Source organism: Triplophysa rosa, linkage group LG24, assembly GCF_024868665.1.
Source record: "Triplophysa rosa linkage group LG24, Trosa_1v2, whole genome shotgun sequence".
Classification (NCBI taxonomy): domain Eukaryota; kingdom Metazoa; phylum Chordata; class Actinopteri; order Cypriniformes; family Nemacheilidae; genus Triplophysa; species Triplophysa rosa.
The window spans coordinates 5,434,022-5,450,605 of NC_079913.1; the positions used below are offsets into that span (position 1 = coordinate 5,434,022).

The 16,584-nt window shown below is 39.2% G+C and overlaps 2 protein-coding genes across 5 annotated transcripts in view; one reads left to right on the top strand and one right to left on the bottom strand.

The window, feature by feature from the left end:
• The window catches only part of btbd11a (BTB (POZ) domain containing 11a), a 102,198-nt gene extending 97,476 nt beyond the window's left edge, over nucleotides 1-4,722 (bottom strand). For 2 of the 4 annotated variants that reach the window (XM_057323948.1, XM_057323947.1), the window contains exon 1: nucleotides 3,479-4,712. In XM_057323948.1, coding sequence (XP_057179931.1) covers nucleotides 3,479-4,346 — 868 coding nt within the window. In that variant the 5' untranslated portion in view covers nucleotides 4,347-4,712. Of the gene's footprint in view, nucleotides 1-3,478 lie in introns of all 4 variants that reach the window. The other 2 variants (XR_008961922.1, XM_057323946.1) reach the window with 2 other exon arrangements.
• A 2,097-nt stretch (nucleotides 4,723-6,819) lies between these two features.
• cry1a (cryptochrome circadian regulator 1a) lies at nucleotides 6,820-16,420 on the top strand. Its single transcript, XM_057324217.1, has 14 exons — nucleotides 6,820-7,721; nucleotides 11,650-11,758; nucleotides 12,177-12,319; nucleotides 12,440-12,624; nucleotides 12,772-12,860; nucleotides 13,009-13,149; nucleotides 13,231-13,542; nucleotides 13,750-13,901; nucleotides 14,040-14,242; nucleotides 14,592-14,699; nucleotides 14,898-14,996; nucleotides 15,288-15,365; nucleotides 15,453-15,560; nucleotides 15,655-16,420. Exons 1-13 carry the CDS (start codon nucleotides 7,564-7,566, stop codon nucleotides 15,551-15,553), a joined length of 1,878 nt encoding a protein of 625 aa, XP_057180200.1. The 5' UTR covers nucleotides 6,820-7,563; the 3' UTR covers nucleotides 15,554-15,560; nucleotides 15,655-16,420.
• Nucleotides 16,421-16,584: the final 164 nt, after the last annotated feature.

Below are 16,584 nucleotides of genomic sequence, written 5' to 3' on the forward strand. Positions count from 1 at the left end.
GTTCCCAGAGCAGTAGATGTAACTATAATAGCCAAGTTATAGTTAATTAAGTCTGTTAATTAAAAGAGGGTGTTCACATACTTTTGGCCATATACTGTAAGAGGTTTCGACACAAAGTCAAGAGGTCAAGCTTTTCGAGAACATAGCGTGGGCGTTATGTATCTAGCTACTGTATACACACAACCAAGTCAATTATGAGACACCAATCGCTGTTAACCACAAGACTGCAACAATAGTGGGTTGTTTAGTTAGTTGTTGTTTGAAATAAAGCATATTAATGTTTAATCTCTACCACAAATTACACTATAACAAATTAATCATGTACAGACGGTTTCACCGGACGCACACTCCTGGCCCGAACTTAACTTCTGATCTGTGTTTGTTACTAGGTCTGGCTAGGCTGTTAATATAACTATTTATATTTTATTTTATTAAATTATATTCATTACCCAATTATATATAATCACCAATCAGAAGACCTTAGCAACCACAAGGCAACTGCCTAGCAATGCATGCACTACAAATAAACCATTCGGGACAACACCCCAAAATTGCATTGGTGAGTTTATTAACCTTTCCCATTTCAGTTGGGAAAGTTAGCTTTGTAAAATAAGGCTTGGAACAAGTTTTACATTTTGCTTTGTTATTTATAAAATTCTTAAGGTTAATCTTGAGAAGTAATATCTTAAACCGAGACTCAGGCTGTTCCACACTGAATCACCAAAATCGCTACTTTGTCTCTGTCTGGTCTAAATCTGCCATACATCCTGCACAATATGTTAAAGATTTTACAAGCTGCATTAAAGCCGGCCGAACGTCTGCTCCATCGTCATTGAGATGATTCAAACTCCCTGAAGCAACATTTCACAAGAACATTAGGTGGTGAGACTAGCTCTCACTTTTGGGGCATCTTAGGGGACACATTTTGTGAGTGATGTCTAGCTTATATATGCATGACAAGCAGCACGCAAAATGACTGCTGTCAGCAACTCATGAAAAACAAATTACATCAAATCGAGGCACAACACGAACTATACATCAATAATATATGCGGTGGGACGGCTCATACGCTGCTCAAAATTGAGCAGACGCAATATTTTAGAAGAGGCAACAAATCCTTCACATCACGGACTAAAATTTCATTTTCTTGGCTTATCTGGGACTCGGTGTGTTTTATTTTGCATTCGCTCTCATATTTCTACCTCCCACATCAGAGACGAAACCCTCTCAGCGCTCTTTCATCCCAATATCGGTGTCTTCGCGCTAATCTTCTTCCAACTTTCTCATTTCGCCATCTCATCTTTGAGTCATTCATCTTTTCTGCATCGCTTTATTCACCTTCCTGACCTTCCTCACTCATCTCTATACTGTCGTCTTTTTATTTTGTCCATTCCGTTTCTCTATTTCTTACTTTCTTTTTCTTTTGTAGTCAGAGAACATTATTCTTATAATAGGTCTGTCAGTTAAGCCCGTCGATATTCAACCCAGCTGGGAAGGGCCATAGAAAATTGACCATAAACACAAGTCACATAAACACCGTCGGAGAGCTATTTGGGAAACTGAGATAATCAGAGAACAGAAGCTTTTATCCATCATTCGATTCAGACAAATTAGTTACTAACAGACATATCTATGGTCTGGCAAACTTGTTACATGAAGCACATTCAATATAAGGTTGGGATTGAAGAGCTGATTGCCAAGCAGTGCTGAAATTACAGTTGTGTTCTGAAAGCTCCCAAACACAACAGCAATTTGGTCCAAAATTGAACCTTCTTAAGGTCTCCATGACATTGAAACAAGCAGAGAATGTGCAAGCAGTTTAGCGTTGGAAAATGGTAGTGCTGACAATTGAGACTCTTTTAAACACTCCAGAGGGGAGAAGAGGAAAACATTGACATGGCATAATTTGGTACAAATACAAAGAAGTGTCATTCTGCACGGGTCATTAAGAAAACAAAATGTAGAACTAGTAGCTATTTGATCCAAACCTGAAAAACATTTTGTCCAGTAGATTTGAAAAAGAAAAGGTTTTTGGGATGTTGCTCTTTGGAATGCAATGACAATGAATAGGGACTGCAGATTTCAAGCTTCTGAAAGACAAAAGCTTCTGCAAGTCTTCTACAATAAATTTGGGTTTTAAAATGGTGGTACTTTGCTTTGTTTGTGAAGCTTAAAGGGAAACTTCACCCAAAAATTCTATCACCGTTTACTCGCCTTCGAGTTGTTCCAAATCTGTATAAATTTCTTTGTGCTGATGAACACAGAGAAATATATTTGGAAGAATGCTTATAACCAAACAGATCTTGCCCCCAATTGACTACCATAGTAGGAAAAAATACTTTATCATTTTTTTTTGTTCTGTTGAACATAAAAGAAGACATTTTGAAGAATGTTCTGGGGCATGTAAACAGTTCTGGGGCCCTTTTGACTACCATTGTATATTTTCCTACTATGGTAGTCAATGGGGAGCAAAATATTCCTCAAATTATCTTTCTCTGTGTTCAACCAAACAAAGAAAATTAATCCAGATTTGGAACAACTTGAAGGTGAGTAAATGATGACAGAATTTTTATTTTTGGGTGAATTATCCCTTTAAAAGTTCTAGTCCCTGGTCATTGTTCAGTAAATGAAAAAAGCTACCAAGACAATCTTAGTCAATTTCTCCTCTTGCTTTCCACAAAGGACGGACTAGAATAAGTTTTGAAATGACATAAGTGTAACTAACGACAGAATTTTTAATTTTTGGATGAAATACTTAATGACGCTCAGCAACAAAAAAGCATTCCTCTGAACAATGAAGAAATAATGAAGAACTCATAGATAACTTCACTCTAATGAGCATAAAACGCATGCTTATAGGGCAGCTATAACAAATCACTGCAGTAGACAGAGTTAATAATTCAAGAAATGTGAAGACGGAAATGCTGCTCTGTTCTTTAAGTCGTCATCTCATCGACTCTCCATCTGCTCATCGTTTCAGACTATCGCGGAAAGACGCGATGATGCACGACACTTGTGTCAATTCCTGAAGTTGTGTCATGCGTAGTAAAGACTTATAAATCTTTATGAAGCTCAAGTTCAACCAATAAAACATGAATCTGAATCTAAACTGATCTCTACGACTTCAGCTGCACGGTTGATAATCACTAGGAAACCTCACAACGGTAGGCTACAAATTAGAGTCTCTGGCAGAAAACAAGGTTATTTCAACAGGTGGGGGAATTTACTGCAGGACACGGTGTGATGCGTTTCCTATTGTGAATGCACAGTGTCTAAATAAATAAGAAGGTTGAAAACAAACATCCTGCTGGGATGTTATTTAAGGTATTTATTATTTCCCAGAAAAAATATACATACAGCGTAATAATGCGTAACAATGCCAGCATGAACCAATGACTGAAAGCGCGTGATGGTCAAAATGAATGAATAAAAGGAAACTAAGATTAAGACAAAATGTTATAGAACAAGTCATATTTACCGCTTGCATTCTTGCCACAAATGAGGTGCTGGTACGGCTGCAAAAGCCCCCAAAGCTCTGAATCATTATTGATGGCCTGTTCCAGGGACTCCACGGTAAACTTTGGGAATCCATTCTCTTTCTCGACCAGCGCGCTCCTCTGTACGCGGCTAAACACCTCCCTGAAGAGGCTCTCCATACAAGCGCTCAGATATATCGCCGCGTGCTCGTGGATGCGCAAAGCCACCCGGCTATCCACCATCCACCTGAAGAACTTTCCCACGGAGAAGACGAGTCCGCATCGGACAGACTTACCCCGGCTGAACTTATCACCGGTGCTCATGTTGTATAGCGACAGCGCGCTGAGCGCCGCAGTGATGCAGTTCACGGAGATGGTCCACGAGAGGACCATCTTGATCGCGCTCTGGATCTCGTGTTTGGTGCATCTGGCGTAGCGCAGACTCAAGCGCTGAGCTTCCCTGGCAATCCTCACCAGCGCACGGCTGACCAAAGCGGAGAGTTTGGCGAGGATCTCCCGCGACGCGTTCCCCACGCACAGCTCCTCGTCTTTGCGCAGCGCGCCTTCCACCTCTCCGAGGCTCCACGGCACGTCCTCCTCCAGCTCGGGCAGTTTGGCGCACTGGCCCGAGCACTCCAAGATCTCCGTGTCTTCAGCCAGGACGGTGTTGACCGTGTCCAAACTGTTGTGTCTGCTGTGCATGGATTCCGTCAGATGCCAGCAGTTGCCCCCATGCGCGTACGACAGATGCGTGTCGGAGCAACAGAGTGACACGCTGGACGACCTGAAGGAATCCGCCGCTCCACCATAACCGGAATCGAGCGTTAAATCCTCCAGCGTCCTCGCAGGAGTCTTACTCTTCCCTGCCATGGCTGCACCTCATAATGTTAGGCTTGTGCCTGGTGTTTTAAAGAATACCCAAAACGTTCCAGTGACGCACCCTCTCCAACGCGCAGTGAAGGAATGTATAACCGCCTAGTTAAATTTTATTGAAGGTTCTTAATTTAAAAAGACGCACCGCGACAGGTAGTTTACTGGTTTGGATAAGTCTAGGGAAATTTCTCCAGTGAGCGCCTCTGCTCCTAACTTCTTGTGCGTAATTTGAGATCTCCAAACGTCTTCAACGACCACTGCATCGCTGCCTGCAAACCCACTCATAACGGGAGGGGCAATGCAAATAAACCACTCCTACGAGGAGGGACTTTGCTTATAAAATACACATATGATGGCGAAGCTATATAGATAGAGATTAAGTTATGACCAATCAAATTGCGCAAAAACTACAGACGGGAGGCGCGAGGACAGAAAACGCTAGTTACCCCCTCTCTTTTGCGGCATTTATTATAACGACAGATAGTCATCTGGTCCACTCAAATAGCTGGTGCGCTTGTTATCTACTATGTATTTTTTTGCTAGGTTCTTATACAGCTTTGAATTTGTGCAGACAACTGGATATTGCTCTGGGTCACTTATCTGTGCACCCTTTTGATAATTATTTAAAATGTAACTGTTTTCTAATATTGAATAAATCCTTATACTTTCTAATAGTTACAAGTGCGCAATGCACCCTGTTTGTTGTTAACGAGCACCAATAGGCCAAAATCCCTTCCCAAAATCAAAATGGACTATCATATCATCACCCGTCTCTCTTAGCCAGAGGATGTTTACTAAATGATAAAAAAATGAACATTTTCAGATCAAAGCACTTGCTTGCACTACCTCCCGACCTGTCTCAAACCATCTAAACCATCCAACTCGAGCAATTATTTGAGAAGCGTTGAAAATATTTCGCACTGAAATACACACAAAAACATTGAATGTGCATCTGTTTTCTATGAAGGTAAACATTATTACACACGAGGCCAAATGCATAGAAAGCGACAGTTGGTGTCATGATGAAATAGTTTGTATTTAGCGCCATCTAGAGATCATAGATTACTATCTTCCCCTAATTTACTGGTCATTCTGCATCTTAACCACACAGTAAACTTATTGATATTACTAAAACTCCATAAAATAGGACTCATGTAAAACAGGACTCATGTACCGGTCAATTTTACCTGATTGTTTGCCAACTCATGATAATTGTTAGACAATAAAAATATTTTAAGTTATCTACAAATATAAATAAAATATAAATAAAAAGTTTCGTTGGTTTTGAAGAACAAAGTATCCTTTTCAAAGTATGATATATTAAGCAATTAACTTTTATCCATCCAACATATTTAAATTACCTTATGCAGAGTGCAATGAGCAGCAGTCTAGAATCAGAGCATGTCCTTTACATCCTCCATGATTGTCTGTTGCCTGGAAACGCAAAGGGCAGCAGTATGCTATATATTGGGTATACATAATTAACATACTGTATCATTCTTCTTATACGACTCCATCTTATAATGCACAGAGACTATTTTTCAGGATGAAAGGACGAACAATGAGTAACGTGTTATCATTAAGTAACTAGTTATCATTAAGAAGCGTGTTATTGTGTATAGCTCTACAGATTTCATTCTTTGTCTAATATGCTGTATGGCCAAAGTATTTTTTACCATATTACAAATACTAAGATCGGTGTCTGGTCGTATTTAACATATTCTCTACTGTTCATTTTGTATTACTATTATTATAAATAGTGGAAGAAATATTACGCTCTTAAAAGGAACATAAATGACATCACAGAAAATAACTGTGAAAGTTAAATGTAAATTAACTCTAGCACTATAGGGGTTTTGTTATATTTCTGTTTATAGTAGTGTATTAAATATTTTAACTTGTCATAATAGTGCCTGTCAAATCAGTAGTTAAATAAACAATAGAGTGCAATACGTTATGGATAACAATACAGAAACAAGCCAGATGTAGGCTTAGTAAAAGGGAAGAGGCAGTAAACTATGCAAAGAAAGCACAAAACAACATTATGCAGTATGGATGTCAAGTTACCTGACGAACACCAAATGTTTTAACAAATTTACGCGTTAACAGCGCCATCTTGCTTCAGCAAAACAAAGCACAATGACACGAGCGTCCACACGTCGCTTCTCATGTGCCCATCCGGGTACTGCAGCCTTAGCCAATGAGCTTCGAGGATCGAAAATAAAGCTCTTTGCAGTTTTACATGTATGAGAATGTAAAAGCAAGCTTTGAGAATCTCATATATGCAATCTTTGAGCCACATCATCTTGACTGTGTGGTTAGAGACGCTCGCGGACTTCTCTCCTGACTACTGTAGCTAGAAAACAGTGGTGTGTTAGCTAATCACGCCCAAGGAACGTGACTGGGGATCATCTACGCGGTTGCATTGCTTGCCCAATCAGAACGCGTGATTTTTTGTGCGCAATCACCAGGGTGGAGTTAAGTTGACCTGACCGAATGAATTGCGTAGCTGAAAGTGCGTGGACTCGTCGCCGTGGGAAATATTTACAAGTGGACGTAACGCTGAAGGAATCAATCGAGACATTTTAAAATATCTAATATGAGGTCTACTTTAACGCAGAATATGTTTTTGTCTTGCGACAGCAGCCTGTAACGCCGTTACGAGCGACTCTAGCCAATATTAACATTTACATAATCGTACTCATTTAGCCTATACACGTCGGACTCTGTATCGACTAACTTACAGCTGAAGAGCGCGCGCATTGATATTTTCCATTATTCACGGCTCAGCTCGATTTGCTTTAAACACGAGTGGCGAAATATAAAGAATGTACAGCTTTGTTGATTATTTTGGATAATTCAGAAAAACAAGTTATACAACAGGGCAGTGTACTTTGCGTTGCCGTCCGGGTCCTAAAGCCGGTCGCGTATTCACCTTTTTGGCGGGTCACCCAGCGCGTGCCCAAATGGTTCAACTGTGGCCGTGTTCAAAATCATTAAATGCGATGATGGAAAGTGTCTTGTTAGAGCAAGGATAATTTTTTCGTCCCGAACCAGCCAGTGTGATTTATGCATATAGAGTGAATTTATTTATTATCAGAATACATTTTCGCATTTTAAGGCAAATTTGGAGTGTGTAGAAGAGCAACGCAAAGGAAGTCGATATCCAAGCATCCCCAGTGTACTTAAAAGTATAAAGGACTTGAGTGGAGTAATGGTGGTAAATACGGTCCACTGGTTCAGGAAGGGCTTGCGGCTCCACGAAAATCCTTCACTCAGAGACTCCATTGAGGGAGCGCACACTGTCCGCTGTGTGTACATCCTCGACCCCTGGTTCGCAGGGTCTTCTAACGTTGGGATCAGCCGGTGGAGGTAATGGATGCCAAATAAAAATATCTTTGGGCAGTCGTGGCAGACCAATGCATAACTCTTCTGTTCTTTATTCTGTTCTAGTCTTTTTTTCTACTGTATTCTATTCTGCTATATATTATATTTACTCTACTTTATTATACTCTATTCTGTTCTGCTGAATCTATTCATACTTATTTATGAGTATGTATTTCCATACTCTGATTTTGCTTAACTAAATAAAAATTGAGCATAAGCTGCTACCAATGTACTGTGCAGTAGTAACAATTTTTTTTAACGCATCAGCTTGTTTTGAACTTTATCATCTTGAGAAGTTATAAGAATTTATCAGTTATTATTTAGCTGTGTTATAGATAATGAGGGACAAAATTAGTGACTGGTTGCTGCATTACTGTCATTAATGCTTAATACAAAATAGTTTTCTTAAAGGCTGAATTTAGGCCAAATTGTTGAGTCTACTGACTGTTGTCTTGTTTGTACACTGAAAGCTTTGGTTTTAAATAGGAAATAGAAGGGAATAGTGTTTACAAACATGACAATTTGAATGGTTTGATTTGGCACAGTTTGTTTATTTCTATTCAAAGGCTATTTGGCATCTAAAGAGACGAGTGTTTATAAACTGTTTTGGTTTGACCCCTTTGAGGTCACAATGAACAAATGATGCAAGTTAAAATATTCTGAAGAGAGTTTAGACAGATAGAAACTTTATTATTGGCAATTACATAGCATCAGTATGTGTAGGATTTTGTGATATACCAAGTGATATTAAGTATTTTTTAAGACTTAAATTTGTACATTTAAAGCAGAAACACTGTCCATCCTGGTAGGATCTGCATATTCAAACTCAAAGGACTCTATGTATGTATTTGGAGTCCTATTATATACTGTATTTTATATAGTATATCAGTTAGTTCTGGTCATGGAATCTATTCCAAGAGTGCTGATATAACACTAGAAAGTTACTTACTGTTTTGTTTCACTCCATTAGAAGTAATACTATGACAAAGTTATTGATCAATTCCTCAGTACCTGCCATGGCCAAATCAAAGCTGTGCTGATTTATAGCTATAACGCACGCACCTTTACTTATGTGATTTTGCTTTAATATGTAATACTTGCATCAGTTCTTCACACCCATGGTTACCAAGGTTGTGTCATTTTGGTTGAAAAGAATCCAATTATTTTTGCGCAGTTATACAACATATAACCATATACAATAAATATTTAACAATTTAACAATATTCTGGCATGTGGTGCATGTGTATTTGGTTTCTATTAATGTGTATTCAATTTCACACACACCTCACATCTGCTGGCACAGGTGATCTGATGGTACCATGTGTGATGTAAGAGTGCATACAGTAGTGTTCCCCGCCTTCATCCTCTTTTTCTGTCTCTATTGTGATGGGAACAGAAATGGGTCAGTGTATTATAGAGGGTGATCACAAGGACTACTAAATGCTTAGTAATGAGCCGTGGTGACCTACTTAATCAGAAAACAGGGTAGTTTATGTAAACTGTCGAAGATTTTGACAAGATGTAAAATTATGAAGTAATATTAAAATATCCTTAAAATGCTGCTGTGCCTGTTTGGATATGTGTGTTTCTAATGGCTCTGTGAAATGCAACAAAACGAGTATGCTGGGCATTTATTTTAAGTTTGAGACGCAAGTTTAATACAGGTTTATGCTGTTGTCTAGTATAGATGTGCAAAACTACATATTTTTAATTGGAAGCCCAAAAAACGTAGACTGTTTCCGATTTATCTGGAAAAAAAAAATTTCAATGTAAAGCTTAAATATTCCAGTATATCTAGTATCACTTCAATTTTTTTGTAGTGACAAAAACAGACTGCTAATATATTTTATAATCTTGATGAACTGCGCAAAAAACAACATACAATATGCCATCTGACATCAATCCACCATCTCTGTGACCAACAATGTCATATCTGTTCATCTGACCTGGGATCTGTTTGTGTGTCACTGGGTCAGACGACAGAGTGTGCCTTGCGACTCACAGCCGTATGATCAGAACCTGACTGAATGGAAGGTTATGGCTTACATGGATTTACACATTATCACTGACTACGTGAAGAGAGGGGTGTTTTCTTGTACGGACATGCAGAGCAGACAGGATCGGACAGCGGTACGAAAATACAGGACAGCAACAGTCAGGGGATGTTAGCCAATTCTTAGTTGAAAGATACAATACATGATACAAAAAAAGCTGCTGCCGTTTAGATCTATTTGAGGTGACCCAACCTGATTTTGTATTGTGCAACAATTATAACTCAATATTGTACAGACATAGCCAAGTGTTTTTTCTCCAAGAAATGGCTTTACCTCCAGTGGCTGTGCTACTTGGCAACACTGAAGCCCACTCACAGATTGGGATTCCACATGGGACTGAATCGCATTATTGCAAATGTATCATATTTGCCAAGATTTTTGCTTTCTTAACTGTTCGCATTTGAGTTTTTCAGATAGACTGATAATCAGTCAATACCACTGATGAATGTTTCAGTGAGATCTGTACTGAGATGTGTGTGTGCGTGTGCGTGCGTGCGTGCGTGCGTGTGTGTGTGTGCGTGTGCTAATGGAATCGAACGACAACAAATTTTAGATATGTCCCTTCAGTTTATGCCACAGTGTCTGCACCCTTTTTAGGAAGGTCAACCTTAACTTTTTGACTTAATTTTAACATTAAAAATACATATTTCACCTTTAAGAAATAAATCAGACCTCTGACCTTGACAAAATGTTGGACTGCTTGCACTCAAAAACTCAATGCTTAGACATCATCTTGTGCCTTTACGCACTCACTCCCAAATAAAAATCCACGTAAGGCAAATGTGCTTTTGTAAATTCTATAACATTTTTAGAGAAGAGAGGTTAGCTAGAGGATGGAGCTTTCCTCTTACTCAGCACTTGAGGTTATCTGAGATCCCAAAGACAAGAGGAACTGGGTTTCTGGGTCAAAACTGAATCACAGCCAGGTGCTATTATTTACTTCTGTCGCTTGCTATTTCAAAATCTTATCTGAAAATTATAACCACAATTACAGCAGCATATAACTCTGTGCCAAATTATGTTTCCGCCAGTTCTTTGTTTTTATTTGTTCTATCGGTCTAACTACTAACTGAAACTTCACACAACAACATGCAGTTAACTATACAGCTACATAGCAGCGAGGGATCTGTCATGATAGAAAGACAAAAAATAGATTTGTTTAGCAAGCATTAGATCTGATTGGCTGACTGGATTTTATGCAGCAATGAGGACACTGGGGCTTTTTAATCATTTCAAAAGTTTTGTTGATAAGCAGATAAGACCAATTTCTGACCCAGCATTGAACATTCAAGCACAAATAATAATAAACAGAATAATGGCAGCTATACAAGGATGACAATCTATTCTAACAGCATCACTGTGAATAAAAATATATCAAGAATGTTACATTAGCACAGTTCTCATTTACTGAATGCTCTGCTGTTTTATTAAGAGTATTCTTGCTAGTGATATCAAGCTGACTCAAGTGTTCTGTTTTTCTTCAGTATTTCACCTGTACGCTTTAAAGCACCGACTTATGCAAGCAGCACATTTTTATTTTGTTAGAAAAATTATGTTTGATTAAAATAAATGTCAAATTAATGTGTAATACGAGTGCCTGAAAATAACAGCAAATTCAGTTTAATGTAGTAATTTAGGAAAACTCTTATGAGGCATTTTAGCTTTAAGCAAATGACGGTATAACTACAACCATTAATCTGTCATGGACAGCAGTATTTGAAATGATTTACGAATAATAATAGTATATTGCGCAATTAGATTTGTTATTGCATGTAACATTTGCTTGTTATTAGACTTTAATTATGCATGAAATGTTATTTGTCAGCGTGCTGCTATATATAATGTCACTTGTGTTTCAGGTTTTTATTGCAGTGTTTGGAAGACTTGGATGCCAGCCTCCGCAAACTTAATTCTCGTCTCTTTGTTATCCGCGGCCAACCCACTGATGTCTTCCCAAGGCTGTTTAAGGTATGATTTACATAGCAATGACAACAACGCATTTTGAATTAACCGGGTTTTAAGTAACCAAACGAAAGTAGTGATAGTACTAACTAGACCATTTTTTTGGATGTGACAGTAGTTTAACTGTTTTCACGGTAGTGTTTTTCCTTAAATTAGTTTTTTGGCACTACCGTAAATAGCGTGTGCATGTGTATTTTTTTAAAACAAAACCAGGAGAAAGGTTTTTGGCTGTTAGGTGTCTAATACTAAAGTAATTATAATCTTGCAGAAATAAACTAATTTTATATAATACATTTCCTTAATTAGATGAAGTTATTTATTGTGTCGTGACAACTGCTTTACCTCTCTGTGTTCTATAAATAGTACTGTTCTCATGAGTGAATCATTTTCGCCCCCTAATGATATGACACTGTAATTCACGCAGGAGTGGAACATTACTCGCCTGTCCTACGAGTATGACTCTGAGCCGTTTGGGAAGGAACGAGATGCAGCCATTAGGAAGCTGGCCAATGAGGCGGGTGTGGAGGTGATAGTACGCATCTCCCACACTCTCTATGATCTGGACAAGTATGTACTTCATTTAATTTCTTCATTAACTGTAACAACCACATACTGTCACTTTTTTCTACCAGTTTAGAAAGCTATAGTAAAATTTAAATATTAAATGTACTCACTGGTGTCTCTCAGGATCATAGAGCTGAATGGAGGTCAGTCTCCTCTCACGTACAAGCGCTTCCAGACACTCATCAGCAGAATGGAAGCGGTGGAGACACCTGCAGAAACCATCACAGCAGAGGTCATGGGGTCGTGCACCACACCAATCTCTGATGACCATGATGAGAAATTTGGGGTTCCTTCTCTGGAAGAGCTTGGTTAGTCTCTTATCTGTCTAGAAAATCTTTATGAAATCCCAGACTTTTCTTGCTGGCGAAGTCAAGCTAATAGTTTATATTTTTACTTACCACAAAGCCAAAAATAATAAACAGCTATTTTTAACATTTTTATATTCCTATTTTTAGGATTTGACACAGAGGGTCTGTCCTCGGCCGTGTGGCCGGGTGGAGAAACAGAGGCCCTCACTCGCCTAGAAAGACACCTGGAAAGGAAGGTCAGTAAAATTAGTTACCTTTCACTCTGTAGTCCCAAAATCTATATTTCATAATCCTACAGTTTCGAACCTTTAAAACTCAAAACAGAGATCCACAGTTGTTAGTTTTCTGCCTAAAATAAATCTAATCCCAAACTTTCTCTGTTAGGCTTGGGTGGCCAACTTTGAGCGTCCAAGAATGAATGCCAATTCCCTGCTGGCCAGCCCAACTGGCCTCAGCCCATATTTAAGATTCGGCTGCCTCTCCTGTCGACTCTTCTATTTCAAACTCACAGACCTTTACAGGAAGGTGAGCATGTAGTTGAAGCACATCCTACATCTTTCAGTGTAATTCATTGTAGATTTTCTTACATTGTCACTTTCTTTTCAGGTCAAAAAGAACAGCTCACCTCCTCTGTCCCTTTACGGCCAGCTACTTTGGCGTGAATTTTTTTACACAGCTGCCACAAACAACCCGCGCTTTGACAAGATGGAGGGCAACCCTATTTGCGTGCAGATCCCATGGGACAAGAACCCAGAAGCTTTGGCCAAGTGGGCCGAGGGCAGGACTGGTTTTCCCTGGATTGATGCCATCATGACCCAGCTGAGGCAGGAAGGCTGGATCCACCACCTGGCCCGGCATGCGGTTGCTTGTTTCCTCACCCGTGGAGACATGTGGATCAGCTGGGAGGAAGGCATGAAGGTATAAAGGGCATTTTGATGGGAGTGACCTACTTAAAGGTCCCAGCTGAAAATGTTTCATTGCCCAGTAATATATTACATTACCTGCACTAATAAAGCAATAAGCCCCAAGAAGCAGTGGGTTACAGTGCATTTTATAACAGCTAAGGGCGTTGTGGCACGACGCGAAGCGGACACATGCATCCGTCACATGCATCTGTCTTCACAGGTCTTTGAGGAACTGTTGCTGGATGCAGACTGGAGCGTGAATGCTGGAAGCTGGATGTGGCTCTCCTGCAGCTCCTTCTTCCAGCAGTTCTTCCACTGCTACTGTCCCATGGGCTTCGGGCGCCGCACTGACCCCAACGGAGACTACATACGGTGAGCCATGGCCTGTTTACACTGAGCTCAATGTGACGTAAAATATTTGCAGACTGTACCAAGTCAAAATGTAATCATTTTCTGAACTTTTAAATTGATGTTTGTGTTGATGGTCTGACTGTTCTTATTACCTCGTAGGCGGTATTTACCTGTCTTAAGGGGATTCCCTGCCAAGTATATCTACGACCCATGGAATGCCCCCGAAAGTGTCCAGAAAGCATCTAAATGCATCATTGGTGTACACTATCCAAAGCCCATGGTGCATCATGCTGAGGCAAGCCGTCTCAACATAGAGCGCATGAAACAGATCTACCAGCAACTTTCCTGCTACCGGGGCCTGGGTAAGATAATCATTACGAGTTATAATGTGGCCCTTCCAATAACCCCAACCGTCAAATGTATACTGTATTTTATCATCGGACTACTGTGTCTATAGATATTGTATATACTGAAATCTAGAGCCTTATATTATGTTATGTCAAAGTTAAAGCTGCAAAAAATCAAATAAGTTAATGAGCAACTACAAAAAAGTCACACTGACTTTTAGATTTTGATGCTTGATATGAATTTTTAAGGCTTTAATAATTTATGAAAGATGTTGCTTGAATAGCAATTTTTATCCCTGAATTAGCAGAGAAAGATATCCTGGAATGAGTTTGCTTCATTTGACTGAGGTCTTACCTCCTATAGGTCTGCTGGCAACTGTGCCATCCAACCCAAATGGAAATGGAGAGAACTCAATCAACTTAATGGGATTCCAAACAGGAGATATGAGCAAGGAAGTCACAGCATCTTCAGGTTAGCACAGACAACACTTGCTCCATACATTTATTATAGCAGGTACATCTTTCTACTCTTTCTATTCTAATTATATTTAGTCTAATTTGACTAGTTTATAATTCTAAAAATGTGTAAGAACAATAATGCTTCCACTAAAATGTCACATTTTTGAATTCATCGCTTGTCTCTCAACAATTGATTCTCTGTTGATTTCAGGCTATCAGATGCTACCCACATCTCAAGGAGAATGGCAGGGGAGGACTATGGTTTATTCGCAAGGAGACAACCAACCGCGAAGCAGCACACAATTTCAAGGTACAAACTAAGAAGCGGTAGACAGACTATTCGACCTGCAACCAACTAGTCAAGTATTGTATGGATGCCTCAACAAAAAAAAACTGTGAACTTTTAGACCGATTAGTCAAGTAGTGCTGCAACAGTCTAGTACATTCTATAAAATTTTGTTTAGCAACTTTTCTAAAGTACAAAATATACTAATATGGCAATTACACATCACCATCTATGTCTGCAAATAGTGTTCCACAATGAGTTTTACATAATCTGTGAAACTATGACATCAATTAGAAACATGCTTTTATGATGCAGGTTTTGCCGCCAACAGTAATGGCATGATGTTCTACAGGCAAGACATGCAGCAAACACATGGTCCTGCTGTACAGCAAGGTAAAAGAGCTCCACGTTTAAACTGAGACAGGTCTAATGACATAAAGTGTTACAGTAAGCATTATAATCTTTAAATGTCTTTGCCAGGGCAAAGGCTGCACAGCAGTACACTCCAGACGTCTGGAAAACGACACAATGAGGAGTCTGGTCCTACCACAGGGTCAAAACTTCAGAGACAGAGCTCTTAAATAACAGGTTTGTCACTGTGTATTACAAAGTGGATATGCAGCAAATAACACTACTTTTTACCTTATAATGTTTGCTGTTGCCTTTCTTATGTGCTTTTCAGAAATGTCAGAGGTCCACGCACAGTGGCAGCCACCACCACTTGAGAACTGAATTATCGAGTTGTTACGTTTTGCGATTTTCCAGAAGAAACCAAAATCCTATTCAAGGGAGTGCATGATTCAACACATGGCACTTCTAAATGATCAGATTGCACATAAATACAGGGACTTCACCCAAGCGGTCACCAACATCCTGACAACTTTGGAATTACGTTGCGGCTCTGTGGTGTACACTGCTGCAATGTTCTGTCAACGTTGAGTTCATGTTCGGACTGTTTGCGACTAAATTTTTGTGTATATAAGGATCCGACGAATACTCACATACAAAATGTGCATATTTAATATTGTATGTGCTTTCTCTATTTCATGTAGCCATAGACCCATTGATATATTTTTGATATAAAGAATTGTTGTGGATCAATTTTACTCTCTTATCTTTATGAAAAACAAAAAATCGAAGCATTTGTAGACTGTCCATGCAGTACACTGCTAAGGCTCTCATTGGACTGCTTGTTTGCACTTTATTTTTATGTCTACTTTGCTCTCTAGCACAGCCGAGTGTGATGTCTATGTCTTCATTTGCTCTTTACAGACTAGCATCTGTCTTATACACATTCTGTGTTATTTCTATGTGGTCTTCTCACTAACCCCATTTTTCTCTAATGCATTTGGGTGTCCTGTTAGCAGATCATTACTGTATACTGTATATAAAATTCACCACGTTTCTCATCCTCAAGTTGTGCTTGTTTAATAAAGTGTAAATGTACATGTTGACTCGGTTGTTTACTTACAGGACCCTGTTCTGTCATACAAAGAGACCTGTTATGAAAATAGCATTCAGAAGTTGTCAAAATATCAAACATTCATTTTCATTGGATGTAGTTCTGTCAAGCTGAATGTGTGCCAGCATATACCACAGCTCTAGTTAGTCA

What these genes read in the sequence shown, in the direction of transcription:
- cry1a (XM_057324217.1), top strand. Translation starts at nt 7,564, where the DNA reads ATGGTGGTAAATACGGTCCACTGGTTCAGGAAGGGCTTGCGGCTCCAC. An exon ending in GTTGGGATCAGCCGGTGGAG is followed by an intron (nt 7,722 to 11,649) that starts GTAATGGATGCC and finishes CTTGTGTTTCAG; the next exon opens with GTTTTTATTGCAGTGTTTGG. An exon ending in CCCAACGGAGACTACATACG is followed by an intron (nt 13,902 to 14,039) that starts GTGAGCCATGGC and finishes ATTACCTCGTAG; the next exon opens with GCGGTATTTACCTGTCTTAA.